Source organism: Elaeis guineensis, chromosome 4, assembly GCF_000442705.2.
Source record: "Elaeis guineensis isolate ETL-2024a chromosome 4, EG11, whole genome shotgun sequence".
NCBI classification, from domain to species: Eukaryota; Viridiplantae; Streptophyta; class Magnoliopsida; order Arecales; family Arecaceae; genus Elaeis; species Elaeis guineensis.
In genome coordinates, this window is record NC_025996.2 from 19,964,755 (window position 1) to 19,982,348 (window position 17,594).

The 17,594-nt window shown below is 41.9% G+C and overlaps 1 protein-coding gene across 1 annotated transcript; it reads right to left on the reverse strand.

Moving 5' to 3' along the window:
- Positions 1–4,120: 4,120 nt before the first annotated feature.
- On the reverse strand, positions 4,121–8,978 carry LOC105043493 (trihelix transcription factor GTL1). Its single transcript, XM_019850122.3, is given in 4 exon segments — positions 4,121–5,256; positions 5,335–5,648; positions 5,651–6,981; positions 7,941–8,978. Coding segments are annotated over 4 exon segments (2,316 nt in total). The 5' UTR covers positions 8,363–8,978; the 3' UTR covers positions 4,121–5,007.
- Between the last annotated feature and the right edge of the window lie 8,616 nt (positions 8,979–17,594).

Consider the following 17,594-nt stretch of genomic DNA (forward strand, 5'->3'; position numbering starts at 1 on the left):
TCACTGATCACTAAGAGTTATCCAATCTGGGTTAAGATGAATGTCGGATGGCATGCATCTCTAGCACTCGACATGTATCTAGAGATAGGTCGGACAATTGACACGTAGCCTACCAACTTACTTGGCAGTGACACGAGAGAGGGGGAGGTGAGGAAGTCGGTTGGTAATTGATATGGTGGAGTGGCACGTGTGAGGACGGACGAGCGTGCGTGCGTGCGGGAACTTTTATCCGATCTCGCGTCTTTATTCCCTCCCTCCCTCCCCTCGTGAACCGTGGAGTCCCCGCACATGCTGCCGGCCAGTTTCTTACAGTTTGTCACCTTGCGTCCTTTGCTTTCCCGGATGTGTCCACCGCTTCTCTCCAAATGTCTCTCCCACATCCAGATTCTTGAGCCAAGGCGTTTGAAGTCCTATCCCACTCCTACCCTTGAACTATGTATTAATTTACACCCCCAGCCTCCGAAGCAATGGCCTGAGCATTATTATCATATCATTTTTTTCAACATTTTTCCTTTTCATAGTAATCATTATTTTTTTTTTCTTTTCTGATTTTCTCCTAGTATTATCATAGTAGGCTTTGGGTGCATTTACATTTGACAAGCTCCAAATAGGCATGCATGGATAGCCTGCACCATATAACTATCATGAAAATTCTTCTGGAAAAAAATAACAGCAATGAAAACTTGACATATGCACTGGACATGGAGATATAGCAACCATAGATGTACATTGCAAGCAAGATTGATCATCTTGAGGTTAAATATGAATGTAAGTTCTGCTTCTAGTTGTGAAAAAATATATAGTCTTTTCCCATAGGATTAATCATCTAGAGAATAGAGATCCTGATTATTAATTTTAAATAAGCCTCCTACCAGTGCTCATGAGAGGATCTAAAAAATGAAGTAAGATGATTACTTCAGTTTCATATTTAAGCATGACGTGGTACAAAAGTTTTTCATACTCGCCACTAATTCAAGCCAATCTTCTTGAACTACTCTACATGCAATTAGACAATAAATTAGAAACAAAAAGGTATAAATAAAATACTTCATTAATTATGAGAAGCTGATCCACTTTAGATCATCATACATATATTAGAGATTTAACCACCCCTATCTCAGTCTTTACCACATGAATGTGTTCCAGGTTGAGAATTTAGGACCGCAATAGTAGATTGTTTTATATTTTTTACACCTCTCCATAACACTAAAGGATGATGAGGCTTCTGGTTTGAATTTATTAAAACAAAAGAGGGAACTAAATTTTACCACCATATAAATAGCTCATCTAGAACTAAAATTTAGTTCACAAGAGGATCACTCTAAAGATATCTAATTTGCGCTCTAAATTGTGTCATCTAGTTTAATGGTTGTATATAAATTTCACTTATGTTTACCTCATCCATCAATTTCATGATCTATTCCATAGATTGACCACAAATGACTCCTGTCAAGAAGCATTATTTTCAATAATTTAAGAACTTATCAAAGACTAAGGATGAAAGACCAATTAAGGGAACACAAGGGAATTAATTTTTGAAAAGATAATTTGAAAGACCAAAATGGTGATGCATCTTTCATGTGCATGTTTCCAATTTACATGATGCAGGAAGATTTTGTGGCCGATGTGATCAAGAACATCCATATGCAATCTCAAATTAAAACGAAAGAACTAAGCAAAGAAGATGTAATCAAAAAGTATATGGTAGCAATTCAATGGACATAAACTACAAGAACATTCAAAGAAGGTTGGCTTTATTAATTTGAACCAACTTGCAGAATGTATGTATCTCTCAAGGGCATTACAACCAATGAAATTAAGCATCGATTATAAATATATAATGCATGTTAGGGAACTAATGCAAAAATAGCTTTAGGGAAAAATCTCTAAAGAACACAAGATTGTATTGGCTCCCTTTCAATTTATAGATCTAGATGCTATTGACTATAATGACCAAAAGTAACAACGAACCATTTAAATAAGCATGGGAGACAAACAGCATTCAAAAAAGGTAACTTATCTGAATCAACTTTCACAAGGAATATTTACTTAAAGTACACTAGAAATCTTGAAGGTCAAGCTAGATTATTTTGCATTTTGGAATAATGGAGAATGGCCACATAATAGAACATCAAATGCATAAGAGCATGACATTAAATCAATTTGTCGATTTATGCACAAATCATGAAATTGAATTTACTGATATGAAGATGAATTTCTCATCTCTGATGGATTAATTGATCAAAATAAGAGGCTTCACTGTATATATATCATTTGATTACATAATATGAATATATAGGCTGTTACAAAATATAAATACGTCAGTTTACCATCCTAATTGGAAGATAAATATACAATAGCAAATATAAATGTTCAGTGAAGGATCTAAAACTAAAAGGATGAGAAACCTCATGATTAAAAGATTTTATAGAAGGGTAGTTATTTGTATATAGAAAATTATATATTCATTTGACAACAATAGTTAAGAAGAAGGCTCTTTCAAAATGGCCATATTGGATTCTCATATAACAAGGGAGGAGAAATTCTTAAATTAATTACTGCATGGTTAAAAAAATAAAGGATCATCAGAGAATTGTAAAAATAGAGGTAGAAAGGGCTATGAAGCAAGTCCTATTTGCGATAAAAAATGGATGTTTTTCAAAATGGACCTTTTCACTAATAAAAAGATGGAGAAGTGAAGCCATAATATGGCATAAAAATATGTTGAGCAAGCAATGGGTATACTTTTTCTTTCTCATGTGCCTCACTTTTTCATAAATGGAAAGTGCATGTATTCTTTTGTGACAAAGAGAGCAACTATTCTTTGGTACGTCCATAACATGTGTTAATTCAAAAGGTACTTTAGTAACCATTTTTTCTTTTTATTCTTTTTTTTCATCAAGACATGCATATAATATCCATCCTTTATACCTGTGTAATTAATTAAGCTAAACCAGGCCAAGCTATCAAAGCTCATAATAGCTTTCGACTAGCTAACTAAGCTCTCATTCATGAATTCAGACCATAATCTTTGAGTAAGTAGTCAAAGTCTATTGCAGCTTGACTCTTAAATAATGAAACTAATCGTTGTTTATCTTTAATTAGTTTAAAATTTTAAAATAACTAAACTCCAATAGCACAATCTTAATGCGAATATGGTAGAAATTAAAAATCAAAAATATCAAATCAAAAATATTGTTCAGACTTTGTGAATAAGGCGAATGTGCCGGCAAATGAAATATATAGAAAAATAATCTTAAATAATTTGGATATAACAAGAAAAGAAATATTTTGAAAACACTAATTTAAACATTTAAAAAATGATAAACAATGAGTTTTTTCAAAAAAAAAAAATCAAGAGAGCACCATGAATGCCATCAAAAAATCAGTCACCAACAATTAGTGATTTATTCGCGAAACACTTCCATAGAATGTATCCATAGGTATTAAAAAGAAGGAGAAGAAAAAGGAATAAGAATCATTTCATAATATGGGAAAGAGGACGAAGGAAGGGTATTATGGGAAAAGCAAAGGATGGGCCTCCCCACGATCGACCTGCCCTGGGGGCGACAGGAGGTGGGAGTCGCGATGGGCATTTTGGGAAGCCAACAAAAGCATTGCTGCTGGCTTACAGAAACACTTGCCGATCGGTGCCCGTTTTTTATTTTTTTATTTTTTTATTTTTTTTTTCTTATACGCATCGATCAGTCTGCTGCCAGAAAGCAGCGCCAGCCCCTCCTCCCGCGCAGCCCAAAAGCGTTGCTTCCCAACCAAAAAAAACCCAATATAAAAAGAAAAGCTTGGGTTCAGAAAAAAGAAAAGAAAAGAAAGGGGAAGAGGGTGGGCATCTCAACGACACCGGCAGCCTCTGCAACCCTCCACGTTCCCTCATGGAAACCAAACCCCTACATGTACTCATGACCTTCTCCAAATTTTATACTCAAGAGGCCAGGTTGGAAGAGTATATACCTTCCTTCCACCCTCCCTTCTCTTTTTATCGTATACTACCGTTCTTCAAGTAAACTCATCAAGTCAAGCAAAATATTAGTAAAAGGTAATAATATATAACAACAGAGACATGATAACAAGTTTCATGGTAATGTAAGAAGGGATAAGAGGCTTACAGAAGCAAATCAAGACAGAACAATAATGACAAGAAGAATAGGAGATGTACATTGTTACAGTGCATAAAACAACATATTAAAGACCTTCATCATAATTGATTGATTTAAATTGAAAGAAAATAAAAATAAAAATAAAAATCCCCGCACCAAACACCAGCTTTTCTCCCGCCATTGATCTCATTTTGTCCTAGCTCTTTTTTTTTTTTTTTTTTTTTTTAATGTTTATTTTTTCCTTTGGTTATGGGTCCTCTTAAACTGGAAGTCACACAGAGGAGAGAGAAATAGAGATTGAGCTTTGGAGACAAACAGTGTGGATATACAAATTGTGAGGGAAGGGAAGCAGGCTTCTTGTTGTCGACGCTGAGGATTGTTATGCCACTTTCTCTCTGCTCCTCCGTCCCAATGTAGAAAGCCGGATGCCAATTCTCGATGCCTCCTTTTTCCCCCTCCCTGTGGGCCTCTTGTGGATGCTGTTTGCGCGAGCTTATTACCGCCTTTGGTCCATGTCCGCCCCCTTCCATTGGCCGAAGAGGATTCTTATTCCACAACAAATCAATAAATAGCGAAGGATGGATTGACGCAACGGACATCATCATCCAGAAAAACTTTTATGTTGAACCATGTCACATTTACGCTGCAACTAATAGTGCCGGTAAGCAGAAGATGGAGTTGAACAAGAAGAAGAAGAAGAAGACGAAGAAGACAAAGGTGACGGTAGAAAGATGATGATGCACTCAAGATCGAAAAAGAGGAGGAGAAGAAGAAGAGGAGGAGGAAGAGTTTTGGGTGTCGAGAAGCCTAGGTCGTAGATGGTTGTTGGTAACAATAGGTACATATGGTACAGTGAGAGGAAGAAGGGATAAATGGTGGTGGGATCGTAGATCTACTGAACCATGGCCAAGAAGGAACCTGCAGTCGGGGCCGCTGTGGACGTTGTCCCTCCGCCACCGCCCACATTAGGCCTCTGGAACTGTATCTTGTATTGCATCTTCCCATCCTCATCATCCTCGTCATCATCGTCATCGTCATCTTGATCGATGTTATCGCTGTCAGGATCCTCCATCTTGTCATAATCCTCCATGGTCGACTGCTGCTGCCGTTGATCCATCAGCTCCTTCACAATGTCTTCTGGCTTCAATGCAACCAATTAAATTAAGATAGGGAAAGCTAGAGGAGAGGTTGTTGGAGATGCAAATAGAATATTGCTCACCTTCTTCATCGTCATGCCACCGGCGCTGCTGCCTCCTTCAAAGAAGCTCGGTGGAAGTCCCCCATTGCTGGTCTGTATCTGTATAGTGCCTGACCCTCCGCCGCCCTCAGAATTGACGCCATTTCTGTTGTTGTTGTTGCCATCCTTGGCTTCGGTCTCTGCTGATGGCTGTTGTGATGGTGGTGGCGCCTGTGGCGGTGCCATGGTTATGGGAACATCACTCCGTTCTTGTGGGTTGGGATTGGTATCAGTTTCGTGCTCTTGCTGCCGCTGAATTCCGACAGCGCCGCCGCCGCCGCCGCCGAGGTTCTTCTGCGGTAAAGGGCATCCAATTGGTGGAAGTATGGGCAGGTCTTGGAATCCTCAGGCCGCTTCTTGTTGCTCTCTTTGACTTTCTTGAAATACTTGTTGATGTTCTCCCACTTCTCCTTGCACCTCTTGGCGCTGCGGTTGTATCCAAGCCGCTGCATTCCGGCCGAGATCTCCTCCCACAGCGGGCCCTTGGGCCCAGCCTCCTGGTACCTTGACTCTAGCCCGCTCCGCATCTTAATCAACGCGTGGACCTCCGCCTTGGGCCACCGCGAGGGCGACACAGGCTCGAAGTTCACTGTCCGGACCGGCTCCTGCTGCTCCGGGACCGGTACCAGCTCTGAAGAAGATGACACCTGATGCCGTCCGATCTCCGTGCTTTGGTGGTGTTGGTGAAACTCTTGCTGCTGTTGTGATGGCTGCATCGGTGTTGGCGGCCTTTGCTGTTGCTGCGACTGTTGGCTTTGTTGCTGAGGTGGTGCCGGTGGCGGTGGTACGGAGGATGCATGGACGGGAGTAGCGGGCACGGTTGGCAGCTGGATCGTCTGGCCGCTGATCTTCTGGATGCAGGAAATGATGGCGGCGTCACGGGACGCGGCCATGGCACGCTCCTGGGCAAGGAGCTCGTGCTCCCGGTTGAGCCGCGCCACCTCCTGCCGCCTCCAAGCCTCCTCTCGAATCATCCGATCCTGTTCTCTCTTCTCGATGGTCTCCAAGAAACGCTGCTGCATGGACTCCTGCCGCTCCATCACCTGCTTCATCAGCCCCTCGAAGAACACCATCATCTTCCGACTGCTCCCAGATCCACTGCGCTTCCGTTTCCGTCCTTCCCGGCTCCCGCCAGCCTCCTCGGTCTCCTCGTCGTCGGACTCGGAGGACGATGAGGAGGAGGTGTTGGACGAGAAGCTGATCCCGGCGGCGGTGGCGGTGGCGGAGCCGGAGATCCCAGACGGTGTGACACCGGTGGCGGGGGTCAGCTCGGTGGCGACCCGTGTTGGCATCGCCATGGGAGGTGGGGCCACGGCGGAGACGGGAGGAGGTTGGATTCTAGCGGAGGAGGGGCCCGCGATCCCGGTGCTGATCCCAATTGGGGTTGTCGGGACGGCGTTGGCGACGGCTGCGGCGGTGGTGAGGGCCGGTGCAGTGGCGGGAGCGGGGGCGGCGGCGGAGGAGCTGCTGCCGCTATGGAGGGCTTCGAGCTGGCTAAAAAAGCGGTAGCTCTTGCCGTCCTGGCGGCCGGCACGGCCTTCCTTGGTGCGCTTGTAGTATTTGTGGACGTTCTCGAACTTCTCCTTGCATTTCTTTGCGCTCCTCTTGTAGCCCAGCTCCGCTAGCCTCCTGCCCACCACCCAAACAACCCCATAATGACAATACAATTGCACACAAAACAGAACACCAATAATAACAGCAACAGCAGGAAGTGAAGGAAAAAAAAAATGAGAGGATGATGATAGCATATATCCGCACAAAGAGCATCTAAAGCACTTAATTATATAATAATTATTAGCCCATCTTAACATATATATATAAATAAAACGAACTTCTTAATTTTTAGGAGGAGTAAAAGGCGGAAAAAAAACTAAAACTAGACCTAAATGGGACCTCGACCGAAGGCGAGGAATGCATGGGGTTTTTTGTATCTCTTTTTTCTCGGAGTTTTCAACAGGTCTCCGAAATTAGAAATTGGGCATTGGTTGGGATCGATGCAGCGGATCTGAAGCGGCACTTATCGAATTCAGAAACAGAAGTGGAGGGGACTTGATATAATTTAAAAACAAAAGATGCTCCGCTCGTGAACAACGCGATGAGGGTGAGAGAGAGAGAGAAAGAGGAGATCTGGGACTTTGGAGGAGGAGGAGGAGGAGGAGGAGAGTTGTATTGGGAGAAGAGGACTGCCTTCTTCTTTCCCAAAACTGGAGCTAATCAAAACAAGGGCAGCAGGAGGAGGCAGCGGCTGCTGCAATACAGTGGGCTCCGTGGTACGGACACAGTCCCAGATCGTTACCCAGCCATCTATCAGAATTCTCAAAATTTTTGCTCTTATTTCATCCTGGAGCTAAAGCCCTAGAAACCGTTAAGCCCTCCGTCTCAATTACAGCACCCGAGATCCGTGATCTCGAGAAGGGAATGAAGGAACATAGTACAAGGGAGGGGGGGTGTTGGAAGCGAGTATGGAGAGGAGGAGATAAGGAAGGAAAAAGATGAAAGAAAGAAAGAGAAGTCCAGCCTCCACATTTCGGAACCTGGCCAGTAGGTGCTGTTAGAATTCTGGTGAATTTATCGTTTTTCATTTTTACCTGGAGACGTCCTCCCAGAGGGGGCCCTTGAGGGTGGCGTCCCGGAAGGCGGCGTCCATCTCGGAGCGGATCTTGAGGAGGGCGAGCGTCTCCTGACGGGGCCACCGGTTGCCCGTTGCGCCGCCGCGCTCGATGTCCTCGCCGGCGGCCGCGAGGGCCTCCTCATCGGGGAAATTCCCTGGCACGGAGGGGACCAATTCCTCGAAATTGGAGGATGGTGGGCGAGAGGCGGTGCCGGGTGGCGGCGGGCGGCTGCTGATGGGGGAGGCGGCCTCGGCGAGCTGAGGCTGCGGCGGGGCCTGCTGCTGGAGGGGGTCGGGGTTGGAAATTCCGAGCATGTGAGCTCGGGGGGAGGTGAATGGGGTCATATCCGGCGGAGGAGGAGGCACCCCATATTGGGACCCTCCTTGCTGCTGCTGCATGGCTCCGGAATTTTTCCTCTCCCACTCCTCCCAACGCCTTTTGAGCAGTTACCACACTGCTGCTGTGCTGCTGCCACTGCTACTTCTACTCCGACTACTAATCTAGAACCGATTCCCTCTTCCTCTCTCCCTTGCTCTCAGTGGGGGGAGAGAGAGAGAGAAAGGGGTGGGGATTGGAGGAATCAGAAATTGGAAAAGGAAATCAGTACATGAAGAGGGTGAAAAAGATGGAAGCATGGACAACTGGAAAGAGAGGGAGAGAGGGGGGGGGGGGGGGGGGGGGGGGTGGCGGAGGAAAGAGAAAGGGAAGCCCCTACGAGTGAGTGCTGGCAAAATAACTTAAAAATTCAGAATACCATATATACGTCTATATAAATATTAGGATGAGAAATATCATAGAGGAGGAGATGGGGTGGAGAGAGAGAGTGCAAAGGGAAGGAGAGAGAGCGAAAGAGAGAGGAAGATCCGAGCGCAGCATAGAAAGGAGAGATGAACAGAGTGAACTAGAGAGAGAAAGAGAGAACTTAGGAGAGAGAAAGAAGGGTACAGAAGCTGATGATGATGATGATGTGAGAGGAAGAGGAGAGACGGGAAATGATAAAACAAACGAGATGCTGCGCTGTCAGGGGGGCTTACTTTGCTGCCTACTAATAGTTAAAACCGAAAGGACAAAGAGGAGAGAGAAAGAGCGTTCCTTTGCTGGCTCGTCGAGAAAACTATAACGAAGATAACGCTGTAACAAACGATTAGTACGTCTCACACCGTCAGAACTCCCTCCGTTTCAAACCCAGGGGAATAATCTCGAACAGGTCATCCCTGGTAGTCTCCCACATAAACATCAGTGACATTGTATTAATTGTCCACAAGTAAACAACATTATAACAGGCGACGCTTTTACCTTAAACCTAAGAAACTGGTTGGTTTGATTCCTCCAGCTAACAGTTTGAAACGGGAGCAGTACCGGACCCATAGAATGGACGGCTTTGATGTTGTTTTTGGTGGTAAGAAATTCCAAATACTATCGTGGTGGTGGTTGTTGTTGGTGTTGGTGGTGGTGGTGGTGGGGGTGTAAAGGACCGAGGGAAAAAAAAAATAAAAATAAGAGAACACAAGTAACGGTGTAACATAGTGTCAGGAGAGGCGTAGAAGGGAAAATATGGCCGAGAATAAGGGGTGAAATGAAAAATAAAAAATAACAAATAAAAGTGGTAGGAGGGGAAGGCAGACAAGAACACATTGCAACAGCTGTAGAGTGGACCCCACGGAGGGGTTGGAACGTGCCGGGCGATTATCGCGGATCCCACAGAAACACCCAACCGCCATCCAATCAACCCACAAAATAAACCCACACCGTGGCATGTTACGCCAGGTAATAATCCCATTATCAATTCCAATGTTACATAAAAGAAACCTTTAATTAACCCAATATTCTATTCCACATGAACAGTAACACCCAGCTAGAGAGAGAGAAAGATAGGAATCTCTTCACCACGTGGCACACGATTTCGTCTGCGTGATCCATGATCTCCCGATATGACAATGATTGATGATGCCCCGAGGGCCTTAAGTAACCCATAATTATTTATCTGCAGTGTTAATCGCTGTACATTAAGCTACGCTGGGGACAAGGAAGGGTGCAGTAATGTTGAAAGGGAGGTGATAGATTTTGGATGGAATCGTTTTATCTTTTTTAAACTGGTTTAATTGTGTTTACTAGTGTCCGTTAAAATATCTCATGTTGCAAGCGATATATTGGCGAGATGGGGCTTGTTTGTTCCATACATAATGGTGGGGGAAGGATGGGGATAGAGTTATTACAGTGGGACCCACGGCTCCGAGCTCCGCCTGATCTGGTCAAGTAATAATAGAGGCCCATCCCTTCCCATCCTCCTCCTTCCTCCCTGTTTATATAACAATTATTATTTCTTCTTCTTATTATCTCTTTCTCTCTCCTCTTTCTGTCTCTATGTGTATTCTATTCCTTTCTTCCATCCCCTCCTTTCCTCCCTCGCCCCTCATAGGGCATTTCTTTCGCGGCTCATTTCAATTATTAACTGGGAATCAAATTAAAACAAAACAAAGTGATACATGCGCCTCATACTCTCTCTCTCTCTCACACACACACACAATCATGGCCGTACGCTAATTGGATTCCTTGGTAGATGCCGACCAGATGGACAGCACGGTACAACACAATAAGGACTCATATCAAGCCATGGCATCTCTCACAAATTAAAATTCTTCTACGGTAATAAAAGAAGGGCAATGAAGAATGGGAGGAATAATTAGCTACCTATCATCACAATAACGCTCGTCCCATGCTTTCCATTCTTTTTTTTTTAACACGTCCATAAACTCCATCTCAACTTCCTCTTCATCAATCAAACCATCCCTTTCCGATCTTTCACTCTTTTTTGTTTTTTTTTTTTTTTTTTTTCCTTTCTACATGTTGGAATAAAGAAATATTCTTAGAGAGGAAGTAACCGAAACGGAAAGCTTCTATCCTTTGATGCCAACAAAAAAAAAATGCGGGACAGGACCGTCATGATGCCAATTCCCAGTAATGCCCTCCGTTTTGTCCGTTACGCAAGTAACAGCGTCAGATAACCAGGGGTATTTTAGTCATAAAGTCTGGATTTTCCGGAGCGCTCGGTTCCTTACGGCACGTCACTCGTCTACTGCTGGAATTCGGCGGCACTTTTCGCTCTCCCGCCCCCAGCTTTCTTTTCTTTTCCTTTTGATCTAAAATTGGGAAAAAAATAAAAAATTATATATGATGGAGTTTGATTGGATGGTTCAGAAGGGCCGGCAGTCCCTGAGTAGATTAATTGGGGAGGGTACAGGGGGATGGTGATGGGAAGAGTGGACCGTTGGATCTTGATCAGAAGGATGTGGAGAGGGAATGGGTTTTACCGTTTTACAGTGAGGGGACCACGGAAGCTTTTGTGTGGAGGGGATGGACCCCATCATGTGGACAGGGGTGTGCTGGGTCTTTAGTTACGCAATGTCCCCCATTGGATCAGTGGGTCTTTCGGGACCACCACTAAAGAACTCCATTTGGATTTTGCTGGCAGGACGAGGGAGAGAGAGAAAGTGGAGGCGAAGGGAAGGTAAATGTAGGCACTGTAATTTGTACAGTGAGGATGATGAATGAGTGAATGGACGGGCACTTGTCCTTGCCAAATTTGACACGTGTGGCTGGGTCCACCTATCATCTAATTGACTCCCGTCTCACACGTGTCAATAGTTAAGAGAGGGAATTAATGACGGAGGAAAGGGCATGCATAGGCTTGTGTGCCCTCCTCCCTCTTCAACAGTTGTTGAGAGAGGGAAGCAATAAAAGAGTTTGCATTTCTTAGGAAGTTTTTGTTTAAGCTAAAATGCTTGGAAAGGATTTTGCGATGGCAAAATCAAAAAAATGCAACGATTTTTGGCTTGTAATCTATAGGAAACATCTGATTTATATACCTAACAAGTACAGATCCGGTTAGGCCATGTCGGATTCTGAGTTGTCTCAGCTGTAAATGATTCCTAATTCATTGAACTAATGTAAGTCTATTTTGATTAGGTTATGTCATGTTCAGGGTCTAAAGTAGATCCAATTGGACTAAATTTGGATAGAGCTAGGATCCACGACATCTATTTGTACTTCCAAAATAAGATTAAGAAATGAAAAATAAACTTTAATGATCGTAGGCAATTATCCATTTATTCTACGAAGCAAGTTTGCTATAATCTTTCAACAAACATCATATTCCCGTCTTTTTTTTTTGTATGCATGAAACTGTTCCTATCATTCGAAAAAGATAATAGTATTAGTCATGCTATTTCCTAAATCAGATTTTTCTTTCAAAAAAAACTAGTAAACATAAATAGCTACATCAAAGAGCATCTTCCATTATTAATTCTACTCTCACGAGCTATGTCTTGGATTCTTACTCTCCTTATGGACCAATGCATAATGTAGTAGATGGTAAAGATGGTTAGCAGTGAAGAAAAAGATATCAAGCAAGTAATGGAGGAGACCCCCTCCAACCTTAGTGTCCTGGTGTTGTAACTTGTAATTTATTCTCGGTTGGCCCATCGAGAGAATACCAACAAAACTTCTTTTGGTTCTACTAGATCAATATTGTTTGATTTAGATTCTTTAAATAAAAACAAAGCTTTGTAGCTAATAATTCTATTTCGTTCCATTATTTGGACCATGTTTCCCCACCCTTTCTAAATATCTTAATGTCATGGCCCTAATGCAATGGCAAACACACAATCATCAAGGAATCCAATAGCTACCATCACATGATACCTAATTTATTAGTTTTAGAAGCCAACAATTTACTCCTCCCTGTTCCCCTCCTTCTGAATTCCCCCAAGCCTATCCCATGTGAAAATTTAACAGATCTACACATATATAATTAATTGCATCCAAAGCTCTCATTATTATTTTTTCAATAAAAAAAAAAAAGCTTGCATTATTTTAACCTAAACTTACCTTCGCATGCACTATCCAAACCGTATCGGTCCCGCTCCAACTATAATAGAACAGTGTACCATAGTCATTATAATACAATAAAGAAACTCAGCCATGCGAGTCTGTACAAACTCAGAATTAATGTATAACCGAAGACCATTCATATGGCCGGCCATAGTGGCACAATGTGTGCTACTTGATAGTCTCCTTATTAACGGTACTGCAACTGTAGCTCCCATGATCCCATTTCTCCTTGATTTATACACCGGCTTACATGTGCAGGACTCGCACAAAAAGAGTAACAATGAAAGTACGAGCCGAGCCGAGCCGAGGGATCAGGGTTGTATGCGCCACGCGAAAAGGATTCAACACCCACCGCACGGATCGCAAAGCAAGCAGTAGGTGATCCTCCGGCGGTGGATGGGCGCGAAGAAAGGTGAAATCCTTCCTCGGCGCCAAGGAGACAGCTTACGTTCCGTCCCCGAGCCGAGTGACGGGGGGAATCCGAGGGGAATTACGTCATCTCCGGCTTGGTTGGAGGGGTCTGAAGTTGACCCCTGAGAGTTACGGCGCGGAGACGTGGCGTTGGCACGTGCGGATACGTGCACCGCATGGCATCTGAGGTTATTAGTCCAAAATGACACGTAACTTCCTATGATTGGCTGGCTCGGCTTTTAATGATCTTAGGAGAATTTCCGGGGGAGCAATCAATCACCACACAGATCCCATAATTTTCTCTCGGCGTTGAGCCCATGAACCGGAACAGGAACAGGAACAGGAACAGGAACAGGAACAGGAAAAAAAGAGAGAGAAAATAAAAGAGAACACAAACTTAGATGGATAGAGAGAGACTAGAGAGAGGGTGCAAAAACCGTTGGCAGGAGGAATCTCGTCTCTGGACTCAATGATTACGAGGTCTTTCTTGGGGACATGGCGATCAAATAGGGATGGGGAGGAATGGGACCTTGTGCAAAGGAAAAATGGAAAGTTAAGTAACTTGGGAGATGGGGAATACGGTAAAAGGGCATTGATTAAAGGTTGTGGCACGGAACCCACCCTCTCAAAGTGGGTGACACCACATGGAAGGAGGGTCACCTAAAGGCTGCCAAATATCAGCTAAGATTAGCCATCTGATTGATGTGCCGTTTTCTCTCGCGCCTCACCTATGTCAAATTATGACTCTCTCCTCTCTTCTCTCTCTCGGTCACCAATATGGTTGAATGACCAGGGAGCTAAACGTGTCCAATCAAAGACCAATCATAGTAAGATTTAGACGCATGTCCCCAAATTTGGAGAGTTTTGTGTTTTCTATGCGAAATAAATTTCTTTAGTAATAAAAATGAACGGCTCACACTTTGAATACTTGCCACCAATCAAGGATGCATCAGGATATATTCGACCTCAATAAGTTTTTTTCTTTCTTTTCTTATCCTTTGAGAGATCATCAAACACTTGATTGCATCATTTACTAAAAAGAAGAAAATATTTGGAGTCATATCGATGGAATTGGAAGAAAATTGCTAGGAAGAAGAGATGTCTTATTTCTTATGGTTCAAATGTATATAAACGAATCTCTATATTGTGAATGATGTGTTTATCTAAAATTAAATAAAAAAATATAAGAGTAATAAGGGATGGTGTCACTTGCCTCCAGTGGATATGAGCTAGCATGCAGCTTCAAAATTGAGGCTCAACCAACTGTAACAGAACATGATACATATTTTAAGCTTATACCTAAGACCTCCATGGTTGGTATCATGGGACCTATAAGCCATGTCACATGAGGTGATTATACTTCCAACTATTATTTTGATGTGACTATTTGACATGACTTCATATATCTAAAGATGGAAATATAAAAATATCAGCTCAACATCCAATCTTCAAAGTAGAGGCAACCAAATTACTCCCCATAAAATTGTCCTTCCATAAAGAACTTGGAAGCACAAGATGGATGAAAGATGACAGTGTGTCAAATTAAAGTTAAGCCAATAGAAGAGCAGATCCAACTGTAAAATATATTCTTATACATTTTCTTACTCTCTCAGTACTCTTCCCTTTTTCTGCAAGCTTCTTGTCATGGTCAGGCCTTACCTTTTTCATTGCATCATCTGTGTCGATATTATTTCCTATTACAATAATATCTTAAGATTGTAAGTTACAAAGAAATCCTTCAATTGAATACCATGGCTAGAAATACTATTGTCATCATTATCTATATGACAATATCAAATGCTTATACAAACGTGCACGTGAATAATCAAAAGATATTTTATCCTTCAATTTGATAGAGAAGGAATACCAAACAATACAAATGTAAAATGGTTAAGTGAATTTCATATCATTCTATGTAAAGTGGAAACTAATGGGAAATATAAAACTATCATATAAGTTTGCTTAAAGATGTCTATTATGAAATAAAGGAACATCTATATTTCACACATCCATACCAAACTTATTCGCCAAAGCTCACTAAGCACTTCAGCATTACAAGACTACATTGAATTTATTAAATTCTTCATCCCACTCAAAAACATACATAGGATGATGGGCAAGGCCAATCATGATACAACCAAGTCCAAATATTAAAATTCTACTTAAAAGTCAATATTTTTAATAATTCATGAAAGACTGTATATATCTTTTGGAATCTAGAAGGAATGCTTTAAGTGGACAATTGCATAAGCTTGCATATCCCAAAAGTTATAATTAAACATGAATGTTCGGTATAAAATATATGCAAAAAATAACTATCAAAATGCATGTCTCTAGCTTAAGATCACTGACAGGTGGTGAAAACATGTAACATTTAAGGGATGTTATAAATGCATCCACTGATTTTAAAGATTTGATGAAAAAATTAGGTTGATGTCTATATAAAACTGTGGATTCAATACTTGGAAGGGAAATGATGTAACAGTGCCCTCTGCAAGTCAGACGGGGCATGAGATATCAAGAAGTATTGCTAAATTCATAAAATACTAAATTAGTAAAAATAATTATATGGGATGTTAGTTTTGCAAATAATTTTTTTGCAAAATCGTAGAGAAAAAGTCATATATACGTAGAATGAGACAACAAACACAAAGCATATAATATGAACACCATACAATGAATGTACTCATACCATGTCTTAGATGTTAAATGTCTTATATATATAATATTTATACAATTAAATTAATTTATTCTATTATAATTAGAGCATACAGATTAGCCTCAATGATTATCTAGAATTTTAGATAATAAGGGGTTTTGCAAAAGACAAAATTGCAACTCTGACGTGGTTTTCTTTTTAGCCAAAATGGATCATTTTTCAGCGTCAAACATAAAGACTCTAGCCAACTCCTGCCATGCTAGTGTACTTACTATGGTCATGCATGCTTGTGCAATTTGCTAGATCATCAGAAACTTATAAAAAGCTGACTTCAAAAATTAGTAAACAATTCATGAACTAATTCGCACAGGTTTGAACATTGTTTGCATAATTCTGAAATATTTTTTTATTTTTTCTTTAACTACTAGGCCAAAAGTATGGATGGATGGTTAGGTAAGCATGTTAAGGATCAAAATCATTTCTTATGAAAGCAAATGTAGTTGCAAATAATAAAACCAACAGCATTTTTTTCCTAAAATTCCTTATATAGATATCTAAATCAGAATCTGCAAAAAGGCGCCCGCAATTTCTGTTTTAGCATCTTCCTGCAAGACAAAATTATTATTTTTCTGAAGGAAATTTACTGCAAGGAAAAGTTGTCAATCTGCAGCTCTACCGACATAATCTGAATTGGATATCCATATACCAAATCTTGTGAGGTAACAAGCAAACGGGAGGAAGAAATAACTTGTTGACTTCTACTACTCACGTCCATCATGATCATTTTAGCTTCTACACAACACTCGGCTTTGTAGCCTTGCAAGATTCCTGATGCTCCTCATGATCTTTTCATGGCTTATGTCCTTGGGGAAGTTCTCAATAATTCCTCAATACTTCCATGGCACGAAAACAAACCCATAAGGATAGCATGTCCAACATAGAATAGGGCAAGATTAGTGGAGCAGGAAGTTACTGTTCATGCAAGTAGCTAGCCTCAACACAGAATTGTGATAAGGTCAGATATCTACTTCCACTCCACCCCCTCAAACCGAATCCCATGGGGAATTAATTCCCTATCTATCCAGAGGAATATGAGCATGTAAACACTAAGCACTCCTCCCCCACAAGTTGGTTGCAACTGTCGCCCTTCACATAAAGCATGATGTTGTTGCCGGTTCTTCTACTCACTTTACTTCATTAATATTTGACCCCATCTATATCACCTCTTCCTCCCTCATCATTCACCAATTGGTGTTCTATCTCTCTTTCTCAATCTTTCTACAGACCCCCCACCTATTTGCTTGGTTGCTTCTAGGCCACATCGATCCATTGCAGGCACCACCCATGTTTCCACACCAAGATCGGTGATACAAAATAACATCCATTAATATTATTATCTAAGTTGTGACCGCCGTTCATCTAGCTAGACAAAATATAACATCAGTTACCCTTCAAAGCCAACTAGAGGAGGAAATTAAAGGGGACGGTTAGGTGCGAAATTGACATGACACAGCTCGCTCATACAGATGACGACGGAGGAAATGACTTGCTCCAACAAGATCTACACCTCTTGTGGTCCACCTGCACGTCCTCTCTGCTCCACATTACATAGAATTCTTCATAATCATTTCCCCCCTTGTATTAAAAGATGGGGTCGAATGTAACCATAA